Here is a 22,699-nt window from a genome sequence, read left to right as displayed (position 1 = left end):
CTCGAGAAACACTTGCGTGAACGGCTTTTAGGACGTCGCGTGAACACCGCGGTAAACAGGCCGAAGAGTGCCGGGGCTGCACCGCGCACGGGTTGACAGTGCGGAGCAATCATCTCCTCTTTCTCGCGGAAGGGGGGCTGAGATTTTTAGGGCCCCACAGCTGGTTAGAGGCAGAGAGGAGGCCAAGAGAACTCACGCATTCGCTCAGTAAACACGAATGCTGAGGCAGCGCGCCAAGCCTGGGGAGGCAGCGTCGCTGCGGAAAGGCACAGGCGCCCCAGCCCCTCTCCCGAGCGCCGCGGCGGCACCGCAGAGACCGAGGCGGGACGCGGGTCCCGGAGGAAAGGGCGAGGAGAGATCCAGGGGAGCGGGGAGCGTGGGGACGCGGAGGGAGGCAGCGCGCGGTCCCCGCCCTCCCGGGCCGTTTCTCCGCCGCGCCGCACGGGGCCGCTGCATCCCTCTTCGCGTCTTCGCCCCGGCGGCGCCGCCCGCGCGCCTTTTCCCGGCGGAAATGCCCGGGCGGTGACGGAAAGCCGGCGGGGGGAGAGAGAGCGGGACTGAAGGGGAGGGACCCCGGAGAGGCCCGCGGGCGGCAGGCGGCGAGTGGCCAGCGTCCGGCCGGAGGTGCGCCGGAGGCCCGCGCCGCGCCATCCCACTGCCCCGCGCCCTTCGCCCACTCGCGGGGCGCCGGCCCGGCGGGCAAGAGCGGCGGGGCGTCTCCTGGAGGCCGTGCGCCCGGAGCCGTCCGCTGGGCTGGGCCGGGGCGAGGGGCCCTTGGCCGCGTTCCCCGGCTCCTTCCTCTCCCGCTGGGAGCTGGCGGCGGCGGCCGGGGCGGGGAGCGGCGCCCGGGCCGGGGGTGGGTGGGGGAGGGGGGAGGGGAGCGGACCGCCATGGACGACAAGGCGGTCACCAAGGAGCTGGACCTGTGGGTCGAGCAGCTGAACGAGTGTAAGCAGCTGAACGAGAATCAGGTGCGGACGCTGTGCGAAAAGGTAAGAGAGAAAAGGGGAGAAAAGCGGGAGCGCCGGGTGGGTGCGGGCGGGCCGGGCCCGGGACCGGGCGTGCAGCCGGCGTGTCCGGGCTCCGGGGCCTCCCCCCCGGGAACACCCCACGGCCCCGGCCGGCTCGCGGTACTGGCAGGGAGGGTGGGCGAAGATGGGCGGGGAATGTGGCGCCGGAGCCCCGCCTCCGCCCCGTGATTGACGGGTCGCCGACACTCTCCTGGGGAGTTACCCCCAGCGTGTCGCGTGTGGACCCGCAGTGTCCACTCTCTAGAAAGCCGGCCAGTCGGTCCCAGGCAGGCTTTCACTAGAAAACGCGCCGAAAACTAACCTGGATGTCGTTACTGTTAACCAGCTTGTTACTAAACGGAGGGTTTTTCGCAGGTAAATCGGGCCCTGACTTGGAGCGAGTCGAGCATCTGTTTTCCCGAGGTGGCTGTGATGGGAGACTGATTTCTAAATGGAGGTTCACTTTTGGTTGAAACAGATGGCGACTGGTCTTCACATTGAGAGGCTCTTGGGAGCAAAATGTTGGTTTTCAGAAAGCTTGAGCAAGCCTTACGCTGGGCAACAGTGTTGCTTGAGATGATAAATGGGGTATGCGTTCTTCCTGCAGGGTAGCACTTTTCAGAAAGTTCTTTCCGTTTCTATTATAGGTAATTTTTTTTCTTGTTCCCAAGTAATAAAATATGCAGGTGGTCAACTGTTTCCAGTCGTTCTTGATTGCGATCTTAGACAGCTTTCTGAATTCTGTATCCATTGTTTTCTTAACTGCTGGAATTATCTTGGACTCTCCATCTTATTTACTTTAAAATCTGGAGTTTTTCTCATTTATCTTTTGTATACCTTTTTACGTGAAAATGTCCCATATGAAGGAGTAAGGAGGTTACTTGTTCTTTAATACTGTTGGGTTGGTTTGTATTTTTAAGCCATAATCTGTAAGACCTGGTCATTATGTTTGGAAGTCAGGATGCCTCATGAATGCACTGGAGAAGGAAGGATTTTGCCAGTGTCATTAATAGGGCATTCTTAAAAGTAAGCAACTTAGGGATGGAGGAGTAGTAGCTAATGTTGAGTTAAAGTAGTGTTTTTAACAAGTGCCTTTATATCATAAACGGAGATAGTTATTTAAATGGAGAGTTTATTTCTGTAAATATCATGCCAAGCAAATGATATTTTTCTCTAAACTTAGTTTACTTATAGCTTCAAGTCGACATTCACTTTTCTTGTGTGATAACCTATAATTTCATGAGTCTTAAAATTTACATTTTAAATCTCTCTCAAGCTCTAGTATCAAGTGAAATATCCAGCTTTGAAATTAGTTGGGTCAGTTAACCTCACTGTTAACATTATATATAAACTTGAAGTTACGGACAAAGGTGGGAGTCAAATCTGTTTTCCCTTTGACTCTAATATTAAATTTTAAGATATATTCCTAGAGAATATTGTACCACCCACCACTTATTCACACTTGAGTCTTAATCACTTAAATCAGGAGAGATTAATTTTTATTTCAGCTCCTAAATAAATTGGACTACCAATCCCTAGGATCTTACAGGCCTATTTAAGCTTATATCTTACCCATTTTTTTCTTTGACTATTTGAACTTTTGCACTGAATGTGACTTTTTAAGGCACAATCCCCAGTTATTTATTTTCGTCCTTCATCCCTTTGATGGATTTGCCAATGGGATGGAGAAATATAGGATTCCTTTCTCTCTACTGTCCTAAGCAGTGCTTAGTTTTGCAGCCCTCTTCTAGCAACTGTGGCATCCCTTCGTGATACTTATATTCTGTCTTCTAACCGTAGTCTAGTTCTATTTTATATCTCTTCCCCTTCCTCCTCTTTTCCTGACAAGTGTACTGTTTACAGATAACGAGCTCTAGTAGTCAGCCCGAGGTCAAACCCTGGCTCCACAACTTGATAGCTGCCAGTCTCTGCACTTCTGATTGCTCATCTGTAAGACAGGAATAATACTATTTGCCCATCTTCTGGGATGGTTGTGACTATTAAGGTACTACCTGTGTAAAGTCCTGATGAGAAATAAGCATTAGATGAATATTAAATGAAGAAAAACTAAAAGAAAAAGCTGCTTCATCTTGTTTTAAATTTGTCACCCTATTTTTTTTCAGAAAAACTTGCAAAATAAAAGGTGGGTTGATACAACTTTGCTCGTGAATGTACCTCAGAAAAGGTTTTGTGTGTAGTGACTAGGGAACCCTGACAAATATTGTTTCAGTATTTCTTGTGGTCATTGTTATCTGAAGCACAGAGTACTGAGATTAGTGGCGATTTTATCAAGTAACTTCACTCCTTACTTGGTCTACTTAGTACTTGCTCCACCCTTCCAGGGTAAGAATGGCAGGCATATAGAAAGAATATGAGAAAAATTAAAGTCAAGCCTAATTATATAAATCATCTTTTCGTTTAATTCTTTGCAACTAGATCTTAGTTTAATTTTTTTAACTGACATGATTTTGGGGGTCTATTGGAAATATTACTCTATAGAAACTTACTTTATATGATAGTGTTTTTCCTAAAAATTAAATTTCTATTCTAATTCAGATTATATAAAAACTGAAGGAGTCAGCTGAAATTAAGACCAAAATGTACTGGTTAAAGCCCTATTTTGAGGTACTGGCAAAAACAAAATCCATCCTAATGCCAGTTGTAGAATAATTACAAAAAATATGGGTATGAATGGTTGTGGTATGCCGCCTTCAAGGTTAATGTCTGTCTAGAGAAAAACTGCATAAAATAGGAAGGTGTATCTTCTCAGGAGACTAGCTCTTACCTTTAACTTAAATTAGCAGTCCAACATTTGAAGCTAATTGTGACTTTGACTCCCCTCATATGTATAGAGAAATGACCTGCAGTTCATTCTCGCAACAGTGTTATGCACAGTAATTTTAAAAGATGGTGTGCCTAGAGAGCCAGTCTGGCGCTGTGCAGGACATTCTGTGACTAGAACTATATTTAAGTCCTGGTAGAGGCTTTTTGACCTGATAAACTTTGTTGTTGTTTTTATTTGAAGAACCTTGGTGATGTTACTCTAAGTAAAGAGGGAAAAGAAACTTCGCCTATTTGTTTGTTAGCAGATCTTTATTCTGATTTACTTTTGTGAGCTAAAAAGATACTATAGGAGTTAGAGGACACCATTCCCAAGACTGCCCTCACTTCTAATACCAATTGCAAGTTTAGTGTGTTCCAGAACCACTCTTGAGTTCAATAATTCACAGGGAGGATTCACAGAACTCACTGAATGCTGTTAAACTCACAATTACAGTTTATTACAAAGAAAGAATATAAGTTAAAATCAGCTGAGGGAAGAGATACATCGCACAGAGTTCAGGATGGACTGGTTCCACTAACCTCCAGTTCCTCCAGAGGTGGAACTGGTACCAGGCCACCTTAATCCCCCATTGTGACTCATGTTAGACTGTCCAGTGGTCAAGGCCTGCAGAAAGACTCATCAACCAGGACACTCTGGGGCTTAGTGGTTACCTCTCGGCAGCTGGGGTAAAGGCCAGACCTCCCTTTGGGTAAAGTTAATTCTTCACAGGTTTTTACCACATGACAAATTTTAGAGGAAAAGAACTTTAATAATAAAATAAATGTAAAATAATAGCAAGATACATAAAGAAAACGTGGGTAGATTTATCAGAGTATATGCTGTATTCTATACTTGACGTTACTTGGCATACAGACACTTGACTGTTGTTGAGATAAAAGAAAGGTTCATTTCCTTGTAATTTAAAAAAAGGTCCACTGTCATTTATGGAAGACCCTTTTAACTGAAGGAGGACAAGCACCCTGCTTACGTTAACCTAGCCCTGTAGAATTTTTAACTTCATTTAGTCTCATGTTTCAGACGTCAGTCTGTTCTGTGGCTTTCTGTAGATTAATTTGCCTAGAGCATAGGAGATAACCTATAATGTTTTATAGCAGATAGATATGTGCTAAATAGAGGTGGAAAAGAAAAGAATTTGTATGCTGACTTCCAAAACCAAATACAGTAACTTTTTGTTACTGTGACTCTGGCAATGGGCATATTTTTCGAAGACTTCTGTACGTATCATCTCATTCTAACAAATTATAGGCAAAAAGAAGAAAACATAGGCTGCATAGTTCATAACTCTTGGAAAGCTACCAGGCTGACTTAAGCAGAGACAGTATTTGTTGGAAAAATATTTGGTAGCCTAGAATCAAAAGGAAAGCTAGAGAACCAAGCTTGGAAATTTTGTAGAAATTAGAGATTGGAGCCAGTCAAAAGTCAAGCCTTAGAAATGTTTTAGAATATTGGTGAGAACACCTGTTGGAATAGAACTTGCCATTGTCCCTGAGTCTCTTCAAATTAAATGTCTGGGCTTAGTGCATCCAATTGCATAGACCGATCTGGAAATAGACTCTCTTTGTGAGTCCTAACAGTGTATATACAGACTTTCATTGTGATTTTGTTTTACTTATCCTAACATCAGTACTGTGATTAGTGGTTATGATTTCCCAGTTATGATTTTTTTAAAATATATCTTTATTGATTTCAGAGAGAGGAAGGGAGAGAGAGAGAGAGAAACATCAATGATGAGAGAGTCATTGATCAGCTGCAGCCCGCAACCCGGGCATGTGTCCTGGCCGGGAATCGAATCCCAATCTCCTGGATCCTAGGTCAATGCTCAACTGCTGAGCCACGCCTGGCTGGGCATGATTTCTTAAAGTGATTAAATCAGTCTGTTTTTGACAGAGGTAGGAGACCAGTGAGAATGGAAACTGAGGCAAGGATTAAAGTACTAACTTTATTTGGGGATTGCAAGCTCAAGGATGTAAGGTGAGGGGGAAAAAATAAGGTGGGAAAAGCTGTGAAGCAATGCAGTATGGTACATTACCTTGGGAGGCAATTTATTTCCCTGGCTCCCTTTTCTCCCTCTTCCTACTAGTTGAGGTTCATTCCATGGAGAGATGACCAACACATATTTCCAAATTGTACTATCCAGCCCTCAGCACCTTCTCAAGAAGCCAGATCCCACATCCCACCATGTGGCATTCCATCCATGTATTGAAGTAGAGGAGCAACTCAGCATAGAGTCAGAGCCAAGCAGGTCCACAACTTCAGCTTAGACTCCAGCTCCGTGGCTGGGCAAGGGTACCGTCAGTGATTACAGCAGAACAGTTCAAGAGACAGGCAGCTCCTTCAGAAAAAAAGAGTTAAGAAAATCTGAGATGTGGTATACAAGGTTGTGTCCAGGTCTAAGAAATCAGGAAACAGACATAGGTCTTTACAAAAACTTGGCAGAGGTGACATTACAAATTAGTGAGGAAGGGATGGCACTGTATAATAAATAATGCCAGGCCAGTTGGTTAACCATTAGGAGTAATAAAATTAAAATGAATTCCTACATTATACCATGCAACACATTACAGATCTGGATTAAAGACCTGTTAAATGTGAAAGCAAAAACTTCTGGGATAAAAATACAGGAGTGCCTTTTTGACATCTGTTTAGGAAACAGTTTCTAAAACAAGAAATAGTACCCAAATAGCACAGACCATAAAGGGACTATGAAAGAAGAGTGATAAATTTGGCTATCTTAAAGTTTAGAAACAACAAAAACTTTAGTAACACTAAGCAAAATCAGCCCCAGGCTATGAGAGGATGTTTAAAATGCATAAAACCAGTAAAGGGTAAACATAATACTAAAAGTAAAACTGGTACAAATCAATAGGGAAAATACAACCAACCAAGTAGAAAAACTAGTCTAATTTTGTGAGTTGGTATTTCACATACACAAAAATCCATGACCAATAAACATGAAAAGCTGCATTTTAAAAAGTGTCAGAGGTGCAAATTAAAAGATACTATTGCACATCCACTAATTGACAATGGTAAAGTCTGTTGACATAGAGAAATAGGAACTTGTGGGTAGAGAAACTAAAAAATCCATGTTTTTAAATGCTCTTTAGATTATCAAGTCCCTGGAGAGGCAGAGAAATGTCTGTCCCTAAAATTTCACTCTCCCACCAGTCTTAGCTCTCCTCTATTGGGCCCTGCTTTAAGCTTCATCCTGAGTGTGTGGCTTTTGTTTCCCAGTGTCATTTTTGCTACTATCACTGTCACTATGAGGTTGCTTCCTACTCTCAGTTTGTATGTCTATATTAGTCCCAGTTCTTACCTCTTGTCCTTCGTCCTTCATGGTTTCCTGTTAGTAATCTCTCTCAGAGCTGGAACTGCCATAAATAGCTTGTTAGAATTTTATACACGACAAGGGGCGCAGAATAAGGCCTAATAGACTCCTCTGGCAGGTTGGTGGGAAAATACATACACTTTTATCATATCTGTTTTTATTACAGGCCTTCAGGGGCTTTTTTTTTTTTTTTTAAATTTCTTTACTTATTTCCAATTCTGGGATCTTTTCCCTATTAGGCAAAGTTGCTAAATAGATGAGGTGTAATGAACTTGAATTTAGTCTGTACATTTAATCTGTCATTGTTTATATGTAAACTGAGGGCATTCTAATGTTATATTGCCTCATTAAATATAAAATAGTCGGAATGACGTTGAAGGTTGGTTTATGAATTAGAAGAATGTGTTTCTTTATAAAAGAATTTGAATAATTAATTTGTGACTTTTTCTTTATTAACCTATTTTAACTAGTAAATAAGATTATCTTTTACCCAGCTTGTGTGGCTTGGTTGAGTGTCATCCCATGTACCAGAAGGTTGCCAGTTCAATTCCCAGTCAGGGCACATTGCCTGGGTTGTGGGCTTGATTCCCGGTTGGGGGCATGCAGGAGGTAGCCGATGGAAGTTTCTCTCTCATCAGTGTTTCTATCTCCCTCTCCCTGTCTCAAATCAATAAAAAAAATTTTAATGTAAAAATAATTAATAAAAAGATTATTTTTTTAAAAAAACATCTTTATTGAGATATGATTCCTATACCATACAATTCACCCATTTAGAATGTATAGTTCAGTGTCACAGATATGGACCTGTCACCACAATTTTAGAGCATTTTCATTACCCCTCAGAAGAAACCCTAAACCCCTTAGCCATTACCTTCTCCCCCAGATTTTCCAGCCCTAGGCAGCCACTAATCAATCTACTTTCTGTCTCTGTAGATTTGTCTGTTATGGACATTTAATGTAAAATGAGCCAAACAAAATATGACAATTTGTGACTGCCTTCTTTCATTTAATACAATTATCCTCCCCCCCCCCCATATCCACGGTTTCACTTTCCCCAGTTTCAGTTACCCGAGGTGAACCACAGTCCGAAAATATTAAATGAAAAATTCCAGCAATAACAGTTCATAAGTTTCAAATTGTATGCCGTTCTGAGGAGCATGATGAAATCTGTCACTGTCCTGCTCTGTCCCTTTGGGATGTGACTCATCCCTTTGTCCATTGTCTCCATGCTGTTCACCCACCCCTCCCATTAGTCACTTAGTAGCCATCTATCTCAGTTATCAGGTTGACTTAATACAATTGTCCCCCCCTTATATCCACTGTTTCACTTTTCTTTTTGGGTATCACAGTGCTTGTGTTCAAGTCACCCTTATTTTACTTAATAATGGCCCCAGACCACAAGAGTAGTGATGCTGGCGATTCACATATGCCAAAGAGAAGCCATAAAGTGCTTCCTTTAAGTGAAAAGTAAAAGTTCCTAATAAAGCACAGAAAAGAAAATTATGTACCAAGATTGCAAAGGTCTTTGGTAAGAATGAATCTTCTATCATGAAATTGTCAAAAAGGAAAAAGAAAGCTATGCTAGTTTTGGTGTCGCAGCTCAAATTGCAAAAGTTACAGCCACAGTGCATGATAAGTGCTTAGTTAAGATGGATAAGGCATTACATTTGTGGGTGGAAGACAAGAACAGAAACCGTGTTCCTATTGATGGCAGCATGTTGTGCCAGAAAGCATTGAGCCTATTAGAAGACTCTAGCAAGGAATCCCGTGAAATGAGTAACCATATTCATGTAACTTTATTACAGTATATTGTTATAATTATTTTATTCTATTTGTAGTTATTGTTAATCCCTTATTGTGTCTACAAATTAAACTTTTATCATAGGTATGTACGTATAGGAAGAAGACATAGTATAGATATGGTACTATCACAGTTCCCAGCATCCACTGAGGGTCTTGGAACTTAAGCCCTGTGGATAATGGGAGACTACTGTGTAATGTTTTCCACATTGTAGCATGTATCAGTACTTCATTTCTTTTTATTAATAATCTTCCGTTAAACAGATATACCACATTTTAATGGATATTTGAGTGTTTTCCACTTTTTGGCTGTTGTGAATAATGTTGTGAACATGTGTAAACATAAGTTTTCATCTCTCTTAAGTATATTTCTAAAAGTGGAATTGCCAGGTCATATGGTAATTCTGTTTTTAACTTACTGAAGATCTGCCAGTCTGTTTTCCACGGTGGCTTCACCATTTTACATTCCCACCAGTAGTGCGTGAGAGTTCCAGTTTCTCCACATCGTCCCTCACAAACACTTGCTATTTGTCTTTTTAATTTAGCCATCCTAGTAGGTGTACAGTGGTATCTTGTTGTGGTTTTTTTATGATATTATAAGGCACATTTCAGGTTTTTTCCCCCAGATTTTCTTTTAATACATAAGTAATGATGCCTTTAAGTTTGTGATAGAATCTTTTTTTAATTGCTGATTTCCTTTTCCTAACAGGCTAAGGAAATTTTAACAAAAGAATCAAATGTGCAAGAGGTTCGTTGTCCTGTTACCGTCTGTGGAGATGTGCATGGTCAATTCCATGATCTTATGGAACTCTTTAGAATTGGAGGAAAATCACCAGATACAAACTATCTGTTCATGGGTGACTATGTAGACAGAGGCTATTATTCAGTGGAGACTGTGACTCTTCTTGTGGCATTAAAGGTATGATTAATGAAATTTAATTTTTTTTCAAGCTTTAAACCAGCAAAAGGCAAAAATAGCAGTATTGCATATCATCTGTTTTATTTAATGATCTATTCTGTTTATATCCCCTCAAAATAATAGTTGATTTTATATCTTTTAAAGGAGAGATGAGAATAATACATTAAACCTCTCCTGCCTACTTCTGGTAAATCATTCTCTTGGGGACTCTATAGCTGAAGTCTTGGTGTCATTTTTGATTTAGCCACTTATCCCTCATGTTTGGTCAATTAACAAGTCTTTTTTTTTTTTTTTTTTTTTTTTTTTAGTCTTTTAAAATTCTTACCTTGAAAAGTTTGTTACTCCCGTGTCTTTCTATTTTTACTATCTCTACCCAAATCGTATCTTTATGACTTCACACTCTGATTATTTTAGTAACAATATTAGTAACTAATATTTCTGCCTCCAGGATCTGACCCCTCCAGATTTTCCTTGCCCTTGCATAGGCTGCCAAATCAAGTCTTTTTTATTTAACAGTTTCATCTTATCACTTCCCTGCTCCCAAATTCTTTAGTGATTCCACGTTGCCTGTACACTCAAGCTCAAACTCCCTGGCTGGTCCTCTATAGTGTAGCCTGACTTTGCCTGCCAGTAGTTGGTAGCATAAACACTTTGTGTCAAATCAAAGAATTTCTTTGCTCAGTCTGTCTCCATATATTTCCTTGTCCAATTTCTTCACAAGATTACTCTGATTTCTTACCTCTTCTGCCAAGATTCAGCTCAAGTTCTTCCCTGAAGTCTTCAAGCATTTTAGCCCAATTCCTTTATATTACCATGAAACACATTGTCCCACCCCGTATTTATGTTACATAGCAGTTTATTGCCTTCTGTAACTTAGTTCACATACCTCTTTAGTGAGATTAGTCCCTAAAGAGCAGTTTTTTAGTATACTTGTGAAGACCACCTAGCTTTGAGCACTGAGTTTAATGCTGGATATATATAAGGGATGCTTAGTACATGTGTATGAATGGAAGTGTGTATTTGCAGCTTCTGGTTAATTTAGTTTACAGAATCCGATGCTTTTCATAAGTTACTAGACATATTCCTAACTAAATAGTATGCTATAAGGTATGTCTCTATTTTATAATGGAAAAGAGACTATTAATACATTTGAAATCTTGCCTAGATTTTAGCAAAGGCCTATTTTTGTGTTTTTGTTGGTAAGTACAGTCTTGTGGGAAACAAACGTTGAAAAGGTGGCGGGAGAAGTTAGTCTGTAGAGGAGTTTGTCTCAGGTCCAAATCTCTGATCTTCATTATCCACTCAGCAGTAAGAAATCACAGAAGACGACTAGTGATAGTTTGAGGGTGAAGGTATTTGAGACAAAGAATCCAAGTTTCTTGCGGTCATACAGCATCAGTTAATAAGGACTCCAGTGAGGGTGTAAGTAGTGATGGAGGAGGACTGTACCTGTTTCATCACCATTTAATCAGGGCCTAGTTATGAACGAGAACACCTTTTACTCTGAAAAAGATTCAACATTTAATTTACTAGCAGACAAAAGTTCCATTTAAAGAAATGGGTCAGAGGTTAATGTATTTAGCGTGTCACTAGTAAAAATACGGTTTGTATCATGGGTTTTGGGGTTTGTGTTTTTTTGCCTTTTCTCCAGGTGCGTTATCCAGAACGTATTACAATATTGAGAGGAAACCACGAAAGCCGACAAATTACCCAAGTATATGGCTTTTATGATGAATGCCTACGAAAGTATGGAAATGCCAATGTTTGGAAATACTTTACAGATCTGTTTGATTATCTTCCACTGACAGCTTTAGTAGATGGACAGGTGTGTATGTGCGCTTATGGGGGGGGTGGAGGTTGGGATGGGATAAAAGTTCATCTCCTTGGCTTTTTCTGCCTCTCTATCTCCACATATATACACAGTGTCTGCTGGTTATCATTAATAACTTTTTATTCCCATTTTCATGGTAATTACAAGCAGTAATAGTGTGCATTACACCTTCTTTACTAAGAAATGAATGCTTTGTTTCCCCCTATAACAAGTATTACAGACATACTGTAAAAAATTGTATAAAAATGAAAACATTCAGAAGTACAAGAAAAAAATTATGTTTCCTTTATCCCAGTTTATAGATGTCATCCCTGTGAGCACGAACCCTGGCTAGGTAGCTCAGTTGGTTAAAGCATCATCCCAATATGCCCAGGCTGCAGGTTCAATCTCTGGTCAAGGCACATACAAGAAGTAACCAATGAATGCATAAATAAGCGGAACAACAAATCCATGTTTCCCTCTCTCCCCCTCTCTCCTTACTTCCCCTCTCTACCTTCCTCCTTCCCTCCCTCTCTCTAAAATTAATTTTTACAAAAAACAGCCCTGGCCAATGTGGCTCAGTTGGTTGGATGTTGTCCTGTGCACCGAAAGATTGCTGGTTCGATTCTCACTCAGGGCATATGCCTGAATTGCTGGTTCAGTCCCCAGTAGGGGGTGGCCAGTCAATGCTCTGCTCTTACATTGATGTTTCTTTCTCCCTCTCCCTCCCTCTCTCTCTAAAAGTCAATAAAAACTTATTTATTTATTTGTTTTGTTAATCTTCACAGGAGGATATTTTTTTCCATTGCTGAATTTTCAGAGAGAGAGTGGAGGGAGGGGGAGAGAGAGAGAAACATCAATGTGAAAGACACATCAATTGGTTGCCTCCCACACGCACTCTAGGCTCGGAGAACCTGCAACCCAAATATGTGCCCTTGACCAGAAATCAAACCTGGGACCCTTCTGTCCACAGGCTGATGCTCTAAATACTGAGCTTAACTGGCCAGGGCTAAAAACATATTTTTTTAAAACTCAGTTATTAAGGAATAAAATAAAATAACATGAATTAGGTAAAAAAACTTATGCTGACTATACCTATCATCAGAAATCCTCTCATCAAAATCAGGGAAAATGCCCTTTAAAACTTGTATTATAACTCTCTCTTTATTTCACATTCCTAGAGGATAGGCCTGGGAATAGGTATTCTACTGAAATAAGTAAATCCCACTGACTTGTATTTAGTTTTGTTTTGGAAATTTTAGCCAGTACAGTGAGCAATAAAAAGAATTAAAAGGTATAAACATTGAGAAGAAAAGAAAAATATTTTTGCAAACATGATTATGTACTCAGAAGAATCAAAGAAAACTGAAAAACTGTTGGGACCAATAACAGGAACCTGTAGGGCCCTTGTTTTAAGAGAAAAAAGTTTTGTACATTAGCACCAATAGAAAATGCAATCATGGGTCACAAAGATAGAGATCCCATTCACCAGAGAAGGGGGAAAAACACTGTATAAAATATTTGGGATTATAAAGAAGAGACAAAGTATATTTAAATATTAACAGCTCTCTCTGATGTGATTTTTGTTTCCTTTTTCATTGTATCTTACACATTCTCCAAGGTGAATATTTTGAAACTTTATTTTGAAAAGAGCTATTAGGATTGATATTTATAATCATTGTTTACTTTTCATTAGTTTTTAATAATTAATGCATTTATTTTCTTTATAAATTCATAAACAGATATTCTGCCTCCACGGTGGCCTCTCTCCATCCATAGATACACTGGACCATATAAGGGCCCTGGATCGGTTACAAGAAGTTCCACATGAGGTAAGCTTAGTTTAGGTTAAAAGGAAAAGAAACATAACCACATTATAGTAACAGTTAGTTAGTTAAATATAAATGCTGATAATTTATAACATGTATGTACTTTCTTGGCCAGGGCCCGATGTGTGATCTTTTATGGTCAGATCCAGATGATCGTGGTGGATGGGGTATTTCACCACGTGGTGCTGGCTACACATTTGGACAAGACATTTCTGAAACATTTAATCATGCCAATGGCCTCACCCTGGTTTCCCGCGCTCACCAGCTTGTAATGGAGGTATGTCGTTTTCCATCGGGGTGTGCTCTTCATTTCTGATACATACGTGTCTGTAATAAAGCCTTCATGACTTAAATAGCAGAAGCATGCCTCACCACTATGTAAGTGAAAGGAGAAGAAACTTGGCCGGCTTTTGCAAGTGGGGAAAGTACTAGTTTGCTATAGCAAAATTATAACTCACTTCTCAAGTTAATTTAGCCTTAGAGAAAAATTACAAAAATAATACCAAATAACTCCTTTGTGTCCTAAAGTCAGATTCCTCAAATACTAATAGTTTAATATTTGCTTTATCATTCTGTTTCTTCCTACACCCTTCCCTTCCACACGTTACTTTCTTTTGAACTGCTTGAATGTCAGTTCCACACATTACTTTCTTTTGAACTGCTTGAATGTCAGTTACATGATGCTCCTTTACCCCCAAATTTTCATGTGTATTTTGTAAAAATAAGGACTTTTCTCTTCCATAACCACAGTATACTTATCATAGTCAATAAATTTGCATTGATGTAGTACTATTATCTAACCTATTATCTAACCTAAACACTTTATTCAAATTTTAATTATCTCACTAATGGCCTTAATCACAAAATGTAATTGTGTGTGTGTGTGTGTATGTATAATCTAGTTGAGGATTGTGCTGCGTTCAGTCTCCTTTGATGTGGAAACAATTCCTCAGATTTTCTTTGTTTTACATAATCTTGACATTTTTGAAAAGTACAAACAATTTTATTTTTTATAAATAGTTTTCATTTGTGGTTTGACTGATGTTTTCTTGTGGTTATAGATTCAGGGTGTGCATTTTTGGCAGATATACTACATAATGATGTGCCCTTTTCAGTGCATTATATCAGGGGTCATGAAATTTATTTATCCCCCTGCTAGTTGGATCACTTAGTTAAGGTGAAGCCTGCAGGATTTTCTATTATGATGTTACTGTTTTGTAAATACGAATGGAATATAAATAGAATATAATCCTTCCAAACCAATAGAGAGTGGCTTCAAAATGAGAGAAAACTTCACAAGCCCTGTAAAGGCAAGAGGAGGACTGAGAGCATAATAAAGAACATAAGTTCATATGATAAAATTAAATTTAATTATATCAGTAATCATAAAAAATGTTAAATTGATGAAAATTTTTATTTCCTTAAAAGATAGGACTCAAATTGGATAATCAAAATTCAGCTATTATTTGGGATTTATATAAAACACAATGACACCACAGACTAGAAGTAGAGGGATGGAAAATGGTATGCAGGTCTATCAATTAGATAATTGTCCAAAATACAGCTAATAAGAATCAGAATAGGCTCAGAGATGAAAAGTATAATTAGAAATGAAAACAGGTTACTACTGGAAAAACTAGCCCAGTTCTCTGGGAGGAAATAATTCTAAATTTGTATTTACCTAATAATAGATTTAAAATATACAAACAAAAACTGACAAGAGAAAAATTAAGAAATTTACCATGATGGTGGGAGAAATTGAGTACACATCATAGCCAAGATTGCAAGCATAGATTAAGCCAGAACAATGCATTTACTGAGCTCCAAGCAATAATGAAACCCTGTGCCCAACAGTTGAATATTCTGGGCAGGCGCACAAGATTAATGATAGATACTATATAAAGTAACTTAGAAGACTGCACTTCCACAGAAAATATTTGTAATTTTTAAGTTTAAACTTCTCTGTGTCAAGATTATAGTTTTATAGTGAAATACTGATTTTTTTTTAATGTTGCAGGGATACAATTGGTGTCATGATCGGAATGTGGTTACCATTTTCAGTGCACCCAATTACTGTTATCGCTGTGGGAACCAAGCTGCTATCATGGAATTAGATGACACTTTAAAATATTCCTTGTAAGTAACTTTCAATTTTAATTGTATATAATCACTTTTAGAAGGAAAATTAAAAATGTAGATTTTTTAAATGGCAGGTAGAGGATTTCTGCTTCTGGAATAATGGGAGTGAGGAATGTGACAAACCCTCTCCCCAGTAAAAATAACTATTTAACTAGAGAAAATTATTTTAAACAAGTATTTCAAATTTTTGGAAACTGTTCTAAGTATATACAGCAGATAGAGAAACACTTATTCTAGAAAATCTAAATCTCAGTAATAAGAGCTGGAGTTTGTGAAATTTGAGCTACAATGGACTACTTTCCCCTAGTCATAGATCCCCTGTATGGAAACTACAGTAGGCAGTTGGACAAGAAGATGAGGGCTTTTCCCCTTCTCTAGCTCCTAGTGTAGGGATATGGTTTCACCCGGGGGGGGGGGGGGGGGCTGTGCCAGCATATCACACCTACCCCAGTCCTGGGTTACAGAAGCTCTATTCCTGGTGGGTACAATCAAGCAGGCTGAGATTCCCTTCCCCTATCTAGCTTCTAGGGTAGAAGCTCTATTCCAGGAGTTCATGGCAGGCAGGGAATGCTGGGTCCCCAGTGTTCTTCCAGCTCCTGGAAGAATAGGAGGGTGTCACTAGAAAGTGGGTGAAGGGTGGTCAAAAGGTACAAACTTCTAGTTGTAAAGGAAATAAGTTTGAGGGTGTGTAATGTACACCGTGGTGACTAGTTAATACTGTACTGTATATTTGAAAGTTGCTAAGAGAATAGATCTTCAGAGTTCTCATTACAAAAAATACTTTGTAACTGTGATGGTGGATTTTAACTAGACATACTATGGTGATCATTTAGCAGTGTGTATGTTTGTCGAATCATGTGTATGCCTGAGAAAAACATGTGTCAGGTATATATCAATTTAAAAAAAACAAAAACAGGTAATAGGACCTAGTGCATGCACACTAGCTTCAGCAAAAATTAAAATAAAATAATGAGGGGAGGGGGAAACAGCTCCAAAGCAGTGGCATAGAGGTTCTATTGAGGGTGGGAGGTGAAACAAAAAGTTCCTCAGCTCTGCCTGAGGGGACTGGTCTTACATGGAACAGAGGGTGGAGAACTCCAAGCCTAAGTATTTGTTGAAAACAGTGAGTATCATTGGTAGAGACCAATTAAGAGGGCTCTTGTCTCTCTCATGATACTAATAGCATCAAGCAAAAGAGCAGAGCAAGGAGAAGTTTAACAGAAAAATAGTGAACAAAAAGGAACAGCCTCAGAAATGTGGGACACGTTTAAGCACATCAATATGAGTGTGAAGTGTACCGGAGTTCCAGGAGAGAAAAGGGAAACGGGGGCAGAAAGGATATTTGAAGAAATCATGGCTGAAACGTCTCAGATTTGATGATAAATATGAATTTGCACATCCAACAAGCTCAACTAATATAACTTGGATAAATTAAAAGAAATCTGTACCCAGACACATCATAGTTAAAATGCTGAACATCTAAAAGAAAAAAGGTTGAAAGCTGTAAGAGAAAAATGACTTGCAAAGGGAACCTGGATAGGATAATCAGCTGACATCTCATCAGAAAGGCAATGTATTCATGCAGAGTGCCGAAAATAAAAACTCAGCCAAGAATCTTACATATAGCAAAACTTCAGAATGAATGCAAAAGAAAAATGTTCCCACATGAGCAAAAAGGAGAAAATTCAATGCTAGCAGACCTGCCAAGAGGATCTACTTCAGGCTGAAAGCATATGACACCAGGAAGTAAATAAATGCACATGCACGTGCACCATGGCAGTTGTAAAAGACAGCACAGTTGCAGCTTTCTTAACTGATTTAAAACCAGTTGCATTACACAATATGGGTACATTTGTAGTACAGTTGAACTTATGGGAAATGTAATATGTACAGGCGTGGTATATTTGACAGTAACAGTACAGAGGAGAAGGGTGGAAACAAAGCTTAAGTAAAGAAGTGACCCTAGGTGGTAACTTGAATCCTAAGGAAGTATATGAGGAAAATAAAAATGAGGTTAATATAACAAAATCTATAAATGTATACTTGCTCTCCCTTCTCAGGTTTAAGGTCATAAGATTCTGTAAAATTATAATAAGTATTTTGGGGTTTGTAACATACATAGATGCACTCGAATTAAGTTAATATAAATCTGAAGTAGAATTTCATGTTAACTTGTGTATTGTAAGCTCTAGAGCAACCACTAATTAAAATAATTTTTAAAAGTAATTGTAAAGTTATTAAAGGAACTTAAATGGTACACTAGCAATATCCTTTCAGTGGAAAAAAAAAGCAGTTAAAGCAGGAACCAAGAAACAAAGAAGACATTTTTTGAATCACAGGTGTAAATTCAGTCATATCAGTAATGTTGATTTCAAAACAAAAATTATTACTAGACATGAATAAGGACATTTCATAATGATAGAAGAGTCTCACCAACTATAAACCTGCACTTAACAGCAGAGTGCTAGAATATATGGAGCAAAACTAACAGAGTCTATGAAGGCCTAGACAATTCAGCAATCATTGGAGACTTTATCATGCCACTTTCAATAATAAAACTAGGCAGAAGGTCAACAAGGAAATAGAAAGCTTGAGGAACACTATAAACTATACCTAACATCTACAGGACACCCCACCACCAACAGCAGAATACTGAGTCTCCTCAAATGCACCTGGGACATTCTCTAAGATTGACTATATGCTAGGCTGTAAACCAAGCCTCAGTTTAAGAAGACTGGAATCATACAAAGTACGTTCTCCAAACACAATGGAATGAAATTAGAAATCAATAACAGAAGGAACTCTGGAAAATTTATAAATATATGGAAATTAAAACACTCTTAAATAACCTGAGGGTCAAAGAAGAAATCACAGGGAAATTAGAAAATACTTTGAGATGAATGAAAGTGAAAACAGAATGGACCAAAACTTAGGGGATGCAGCGAAAACAAACAGAAAATCAGCTAAACTGAAAGTTGATTGATTTCAACAAAAATGTTGACTAATTTTAACAAAAGAAAGACTGGCCAAGAAAATAAGAGTGAAGACATGTTACCAAAATCCCTACAGACCTTACTGCAGTAAGAGGAAACATAAGGGAATACAGTGAATAACTGGAGGGCAACACTGGGCAACTTGAATGAAATGGGAAAATTCTAGAAATACAGAAGCTACCAAAACTGACTCAGAAATAGAGTATCTAAACAGACCTGTAACAAGTGAAGAAATGGCATTCATAATTTTAAAACTTCCTACAAAGAAAAACCCAGGCCCCATTGGCTTCTCTGTGGAACTGACCAAATATTTAAAAAGGAATTAACACCAGTCCTTCACAAACACCTACAAAGAAGAGAGGCATTACTTCCCAACTCATTCTTTGAGGCCTGCATAACCCTAATACCAAACCAAAGACATTTGAAGGAAGCTACAGATGAATACTGTTAATGCATTTAGATGTAAATGTCTGCAACAAAATATTAGCAAACCGAATCCAGCAGTGTATAAAAAGGATGGTACACCATGGCCAAGTGGGATTTATCCCAGGAATGCACAGTTGGTTCAGAACATGAAAATCAATCAGTATAATAAACTGTATTAATAGAATAAAGGACAAAAACCACATGATCTCAGTAAAGCCAGAAAAGGTGCTATCAAAACCTGGCACCCTTTCATAATAAAAATACTCAGTAAGCAAGTCAGAGAAGGGACCTTTCTCATCCTGATAAAGGGCATCTACAGTAAACCCGTAATTAACATCATTCTTGATAGTAAAAGACTGAATACTTCTCCCTGAAGTCTAGCATAAAACAAGCACGTCTGCTCTGCCTGCTTCCATTTAACTGACAAGAATATTGCAAACCTTTTATGCCAGGCACTGAATCGGACATTTTATCTGCTTAAATTTTCCCCATAGCTCTGTGAGGTAGTTTCATGGAGAACACCTGCTGTGACTTGTCCATTCTGGTTATAACATTGATTTGTTTACTTATAATTTCAAATCCTTTAACTATCGGGTTTTTGTTTTGTTTTTGCCATTTATAGCCTTCAGTTTGACCCAGCACCTCGTCGTGGAGAGCCTCACGTTACCCGGCGCACCCCAGACTACTTCCTATAAATTCCTCCTGGGAAAACCTGCCTTTGTATGTGGAAGTATACTGGCTTTTTAAATATCTATATGTATTTAGAGACGAAACAAGCAACAGTAACCTAAGTGTATCTGTAACAAATTGGGATGTCTTGGCATTAAACTATATCATGGACCAAAATGTGCCATACTAACTGGTGACGAGCACTTAGCACAGTGACGAGCATTGAGACTGAAATTTAGTACAGTGCTAGCTCAGTCAGTCTTAACAGTTTGCCTGCTGTATTTGTAGTAACCATTTTCCTCTGGACTATTCAAGCAAAAACGTAACTAACCCCTTCATCTCCTTTTGCACTCCTTCGGAAAGTTTAGTTTTAGTGTTTAACTGGCATGGACTAATAGAGTTGGAGTTTTATTTTTAAGAAAAATTCACAAGCTAACTTCCACTTAATCCATTACCCTTTATTTTATTGAAATGTATAATTAACTTAACTGAAGAAAAGATTCTTCTTGGGAGTATGTTGTCATAACATTTAAAGAGATTTCCCTTCATTTAAACTGAATTACTGTTTTGTGTTGGTCTGCATATTTCTGTATGTTTGTCACGACAGTGCTTGCATCCTATTTGGTGTGCTGAGCAAATAAACTCATTTTAAACAAAAACATTGATTGTGGTACACTTGAAAGTTTTATTTTGAAATTTGATATAAAATCTTGACTTGTGAATAGTTGTGCTGAGGTAATGTTCTTTGTATAGGGCTTATTTTCGTATGGAAAAATTCAAATAGTACCTGGTGTCTTTTAGACCCTAAAAAAGCCATTTTTATTTCTGAACATTTCATTAGGCAATTTGTGTTAATGTATTCATGTTTTTAACTGTGGATTGTGTACTAAAACTGTAGAATGTTAGATAGCTGGGAAGGATGTTTTTATTTTTCCCTCCCTCTATCCTCATGAGGATATGGCTCTCACTGATTTCAGAGAGACAGGGAGGGGGAGAGAGCAAGAAACACCAACGTGAGAGAAAACATCAACCGGCTGCCTCCTGCACGTGTCCTGACCCCAGACCCCTGACGGGGGGATCGAACCTGCATCTCCGGCACGTGCCCTGACCAGGAATCAAACCCGCAACCCTTCGGAGTAAAAGCCCAAAGCTGCTGTACTTTTAGAACTTACTATTTTTAGGACATCAAAGTCATTGAGCAGAACAAGGAACTGATTAAGGCTAGCTCTCTCCCCCGCCCCCTTATAAAGGGGAATGTCATATTTCTTTTACAGTTTCCTTCAGATAGGGATGGCTTTTATGCTGCTTTTTTTCTCCCTAAAATACCCCTTAGTGTTGCTGTCATTGTAGTAGAAGAATCTGAAATGACATGTTTTGATAGCAGGCAGCTATTGTGTTACGAAATTCAAATGAACACAGCTCCCACCTGAGTCAATGACAGAGTTTACTAAGTAGAGCAGGAACAGACGAAGAGTAATGAAACGAAGGGAAATTCTGTAAGGATATGCGGCTTGTGTGCTAGAGGTATATAGTTATACAGTGCACTCCTGAGCATTTGGACTGTGCTATTCTTAAATACTCAATTCTGAGTATTTTAAATACTCAATTCTTAGTATACTGAAGACGTAGGTCTTTAACATTTTTCAGTTTTACTCTTTCACTGCAGTATATTATTAAAAACAATAATAAGCTAAGTTAAAATAGGATTTAAGTTTGTTTTCCCTGGGGCTCTTTAAAAGCTATTTTAAATCAGTTTTATCACTTGACAGATTTACAGGTCTGCTCCTTTTTTATCTTAAGCCTGTTATCTTGAAACACTTTATGGTGGAAAATTATACAAAAATAGAAGAGTATAAGGTACCCCAGTGTACCTTTTACTTAGTGTTTTTTTAAATATATCTTTATTGATTTCAGAGAGAGGAAAAGAGAGGGAGAGAGATAGAAACATCAATGATGAGAGAGTCATTGATCGAGCCCACAACCCGGGCATGTGCCCTGACCGGGAATCGAACACCGATCGCCTGGATCCTAAGTTCGTGCTCAACTGCTGAGCCACACCCGGCTGGGCCCTTTTAGTTTTAATGCTAGTTTGGTGGCGATGAACTCCTTTAGCTTTTTCTTGTCTGGGAGCTCTTTCTCAGGTCTTAACAAAGGATTTTACAGTTAAACTCTTGGCTTCATCTTTAGGCCATGGTTTCCTGAGAATGTACTCGATTTGTCTTTGCTCAGAAGCCATTTCTTTATTTTAGCATTGTTTTCCACCTCTAGAAGGGAATCTTCCAAACCAGTGAGCTCTGGTTCCTTTCGAAGCCCTTTAGCTTATCCGTTTCCTCACATTTTACTATGAGCAGCAAGAAACAGGTGGTATTTTCAGTGTTCTGTTTGGAAATACTTAGCTAGATCACTCAACTCACTAGCTGCATTTTCCACTTCCCACATAACTGCCAGTGGTAGTGTTGCTATACTTCCTGCCACTATATAACGGGGGTTTTCACTCCTCCAGCTTCCAGTAATATTTACCTCACTTTCCTGCAAGTCCTCACCTGCAGACTTATGAGCTTTTATTGACAATTTCAAGGCACTTTAAACTTTTACCAACACTCTCCTCAAAGCCCACTGCCCGGTTCCAAAGCCACTCTCATATTTTAGGTCTTTTGTTATGGGTGCTACTCACAAGTTCTAAGTTTGTATGTTCCGTATTGCTCCATAACATTAACTCAAAACCTAGCTGCTTAAAACATTTGTTATCTCCCATCATCAGGGTCAAGAATCTGGGAGCATCATAGCTAAGTGGTTCTGGCTTAGGGCTCTCATGAAGTTGCAGTCATGCTGTTGGCCAGAGCCGCAGTCTCTGGATTTAACCGGGGCTGGAGGTACAGCTCCAGGCTTCCTCATGTCTCTTGTCCACAGTTCCTTGCCACATGGCTTCCCCCT

General features: G+C 39.2%; 1 protein-coding gene across 1 annotated transcript; it reads left to right on the top strand.

The window, feature by feature from the left end:
- The first annotated feature begins 866 nt into the window (after nt 1-866).
- On the top strand, nt 867-20,426 carry PPP2CB (protein phosphatase 2 catalytic subunit beta). Its single transcript, XM_087814151.1, has 7 exons — nt 867-992; nt 9,690-9,899; nt 11,551-11,724; nt 13,452-13,541; nt 13,654-13,815; nt 15,556-15,674; nt 19,719-20,426. The coding sequence occupies exons 1-7, from the start codon at nt 891-893 to the stop codon at nt 19,789-19,791; spliced, it is 930 nt and encodes a 309-aa protein (XP_087670277.1). The 5' UTR covers nt 867-890; the 3' UTR covers nt 19,792-20,426.
- Nucleotides 20,427-22,699: the final 2,273 nt, after the last annotated feature.

This window comes from Miniopterus natalensis, chromosome 2 (assembly GCF_054644295.1).
Source record: "Miniopterus natalensis isolate mMinNat1 chromosome 2, mMinNat1.hap1, whole genome shotgun sequence".
NCBI lineage: Eukaryota > Metazoa > Chordata > Mammalia > Chiroptera > Miniopteridae > Miniopterus > Miniopterus natalensis.
This window is presented reverse-complemented; position numbering and strand designations above follow the sequence as displayed.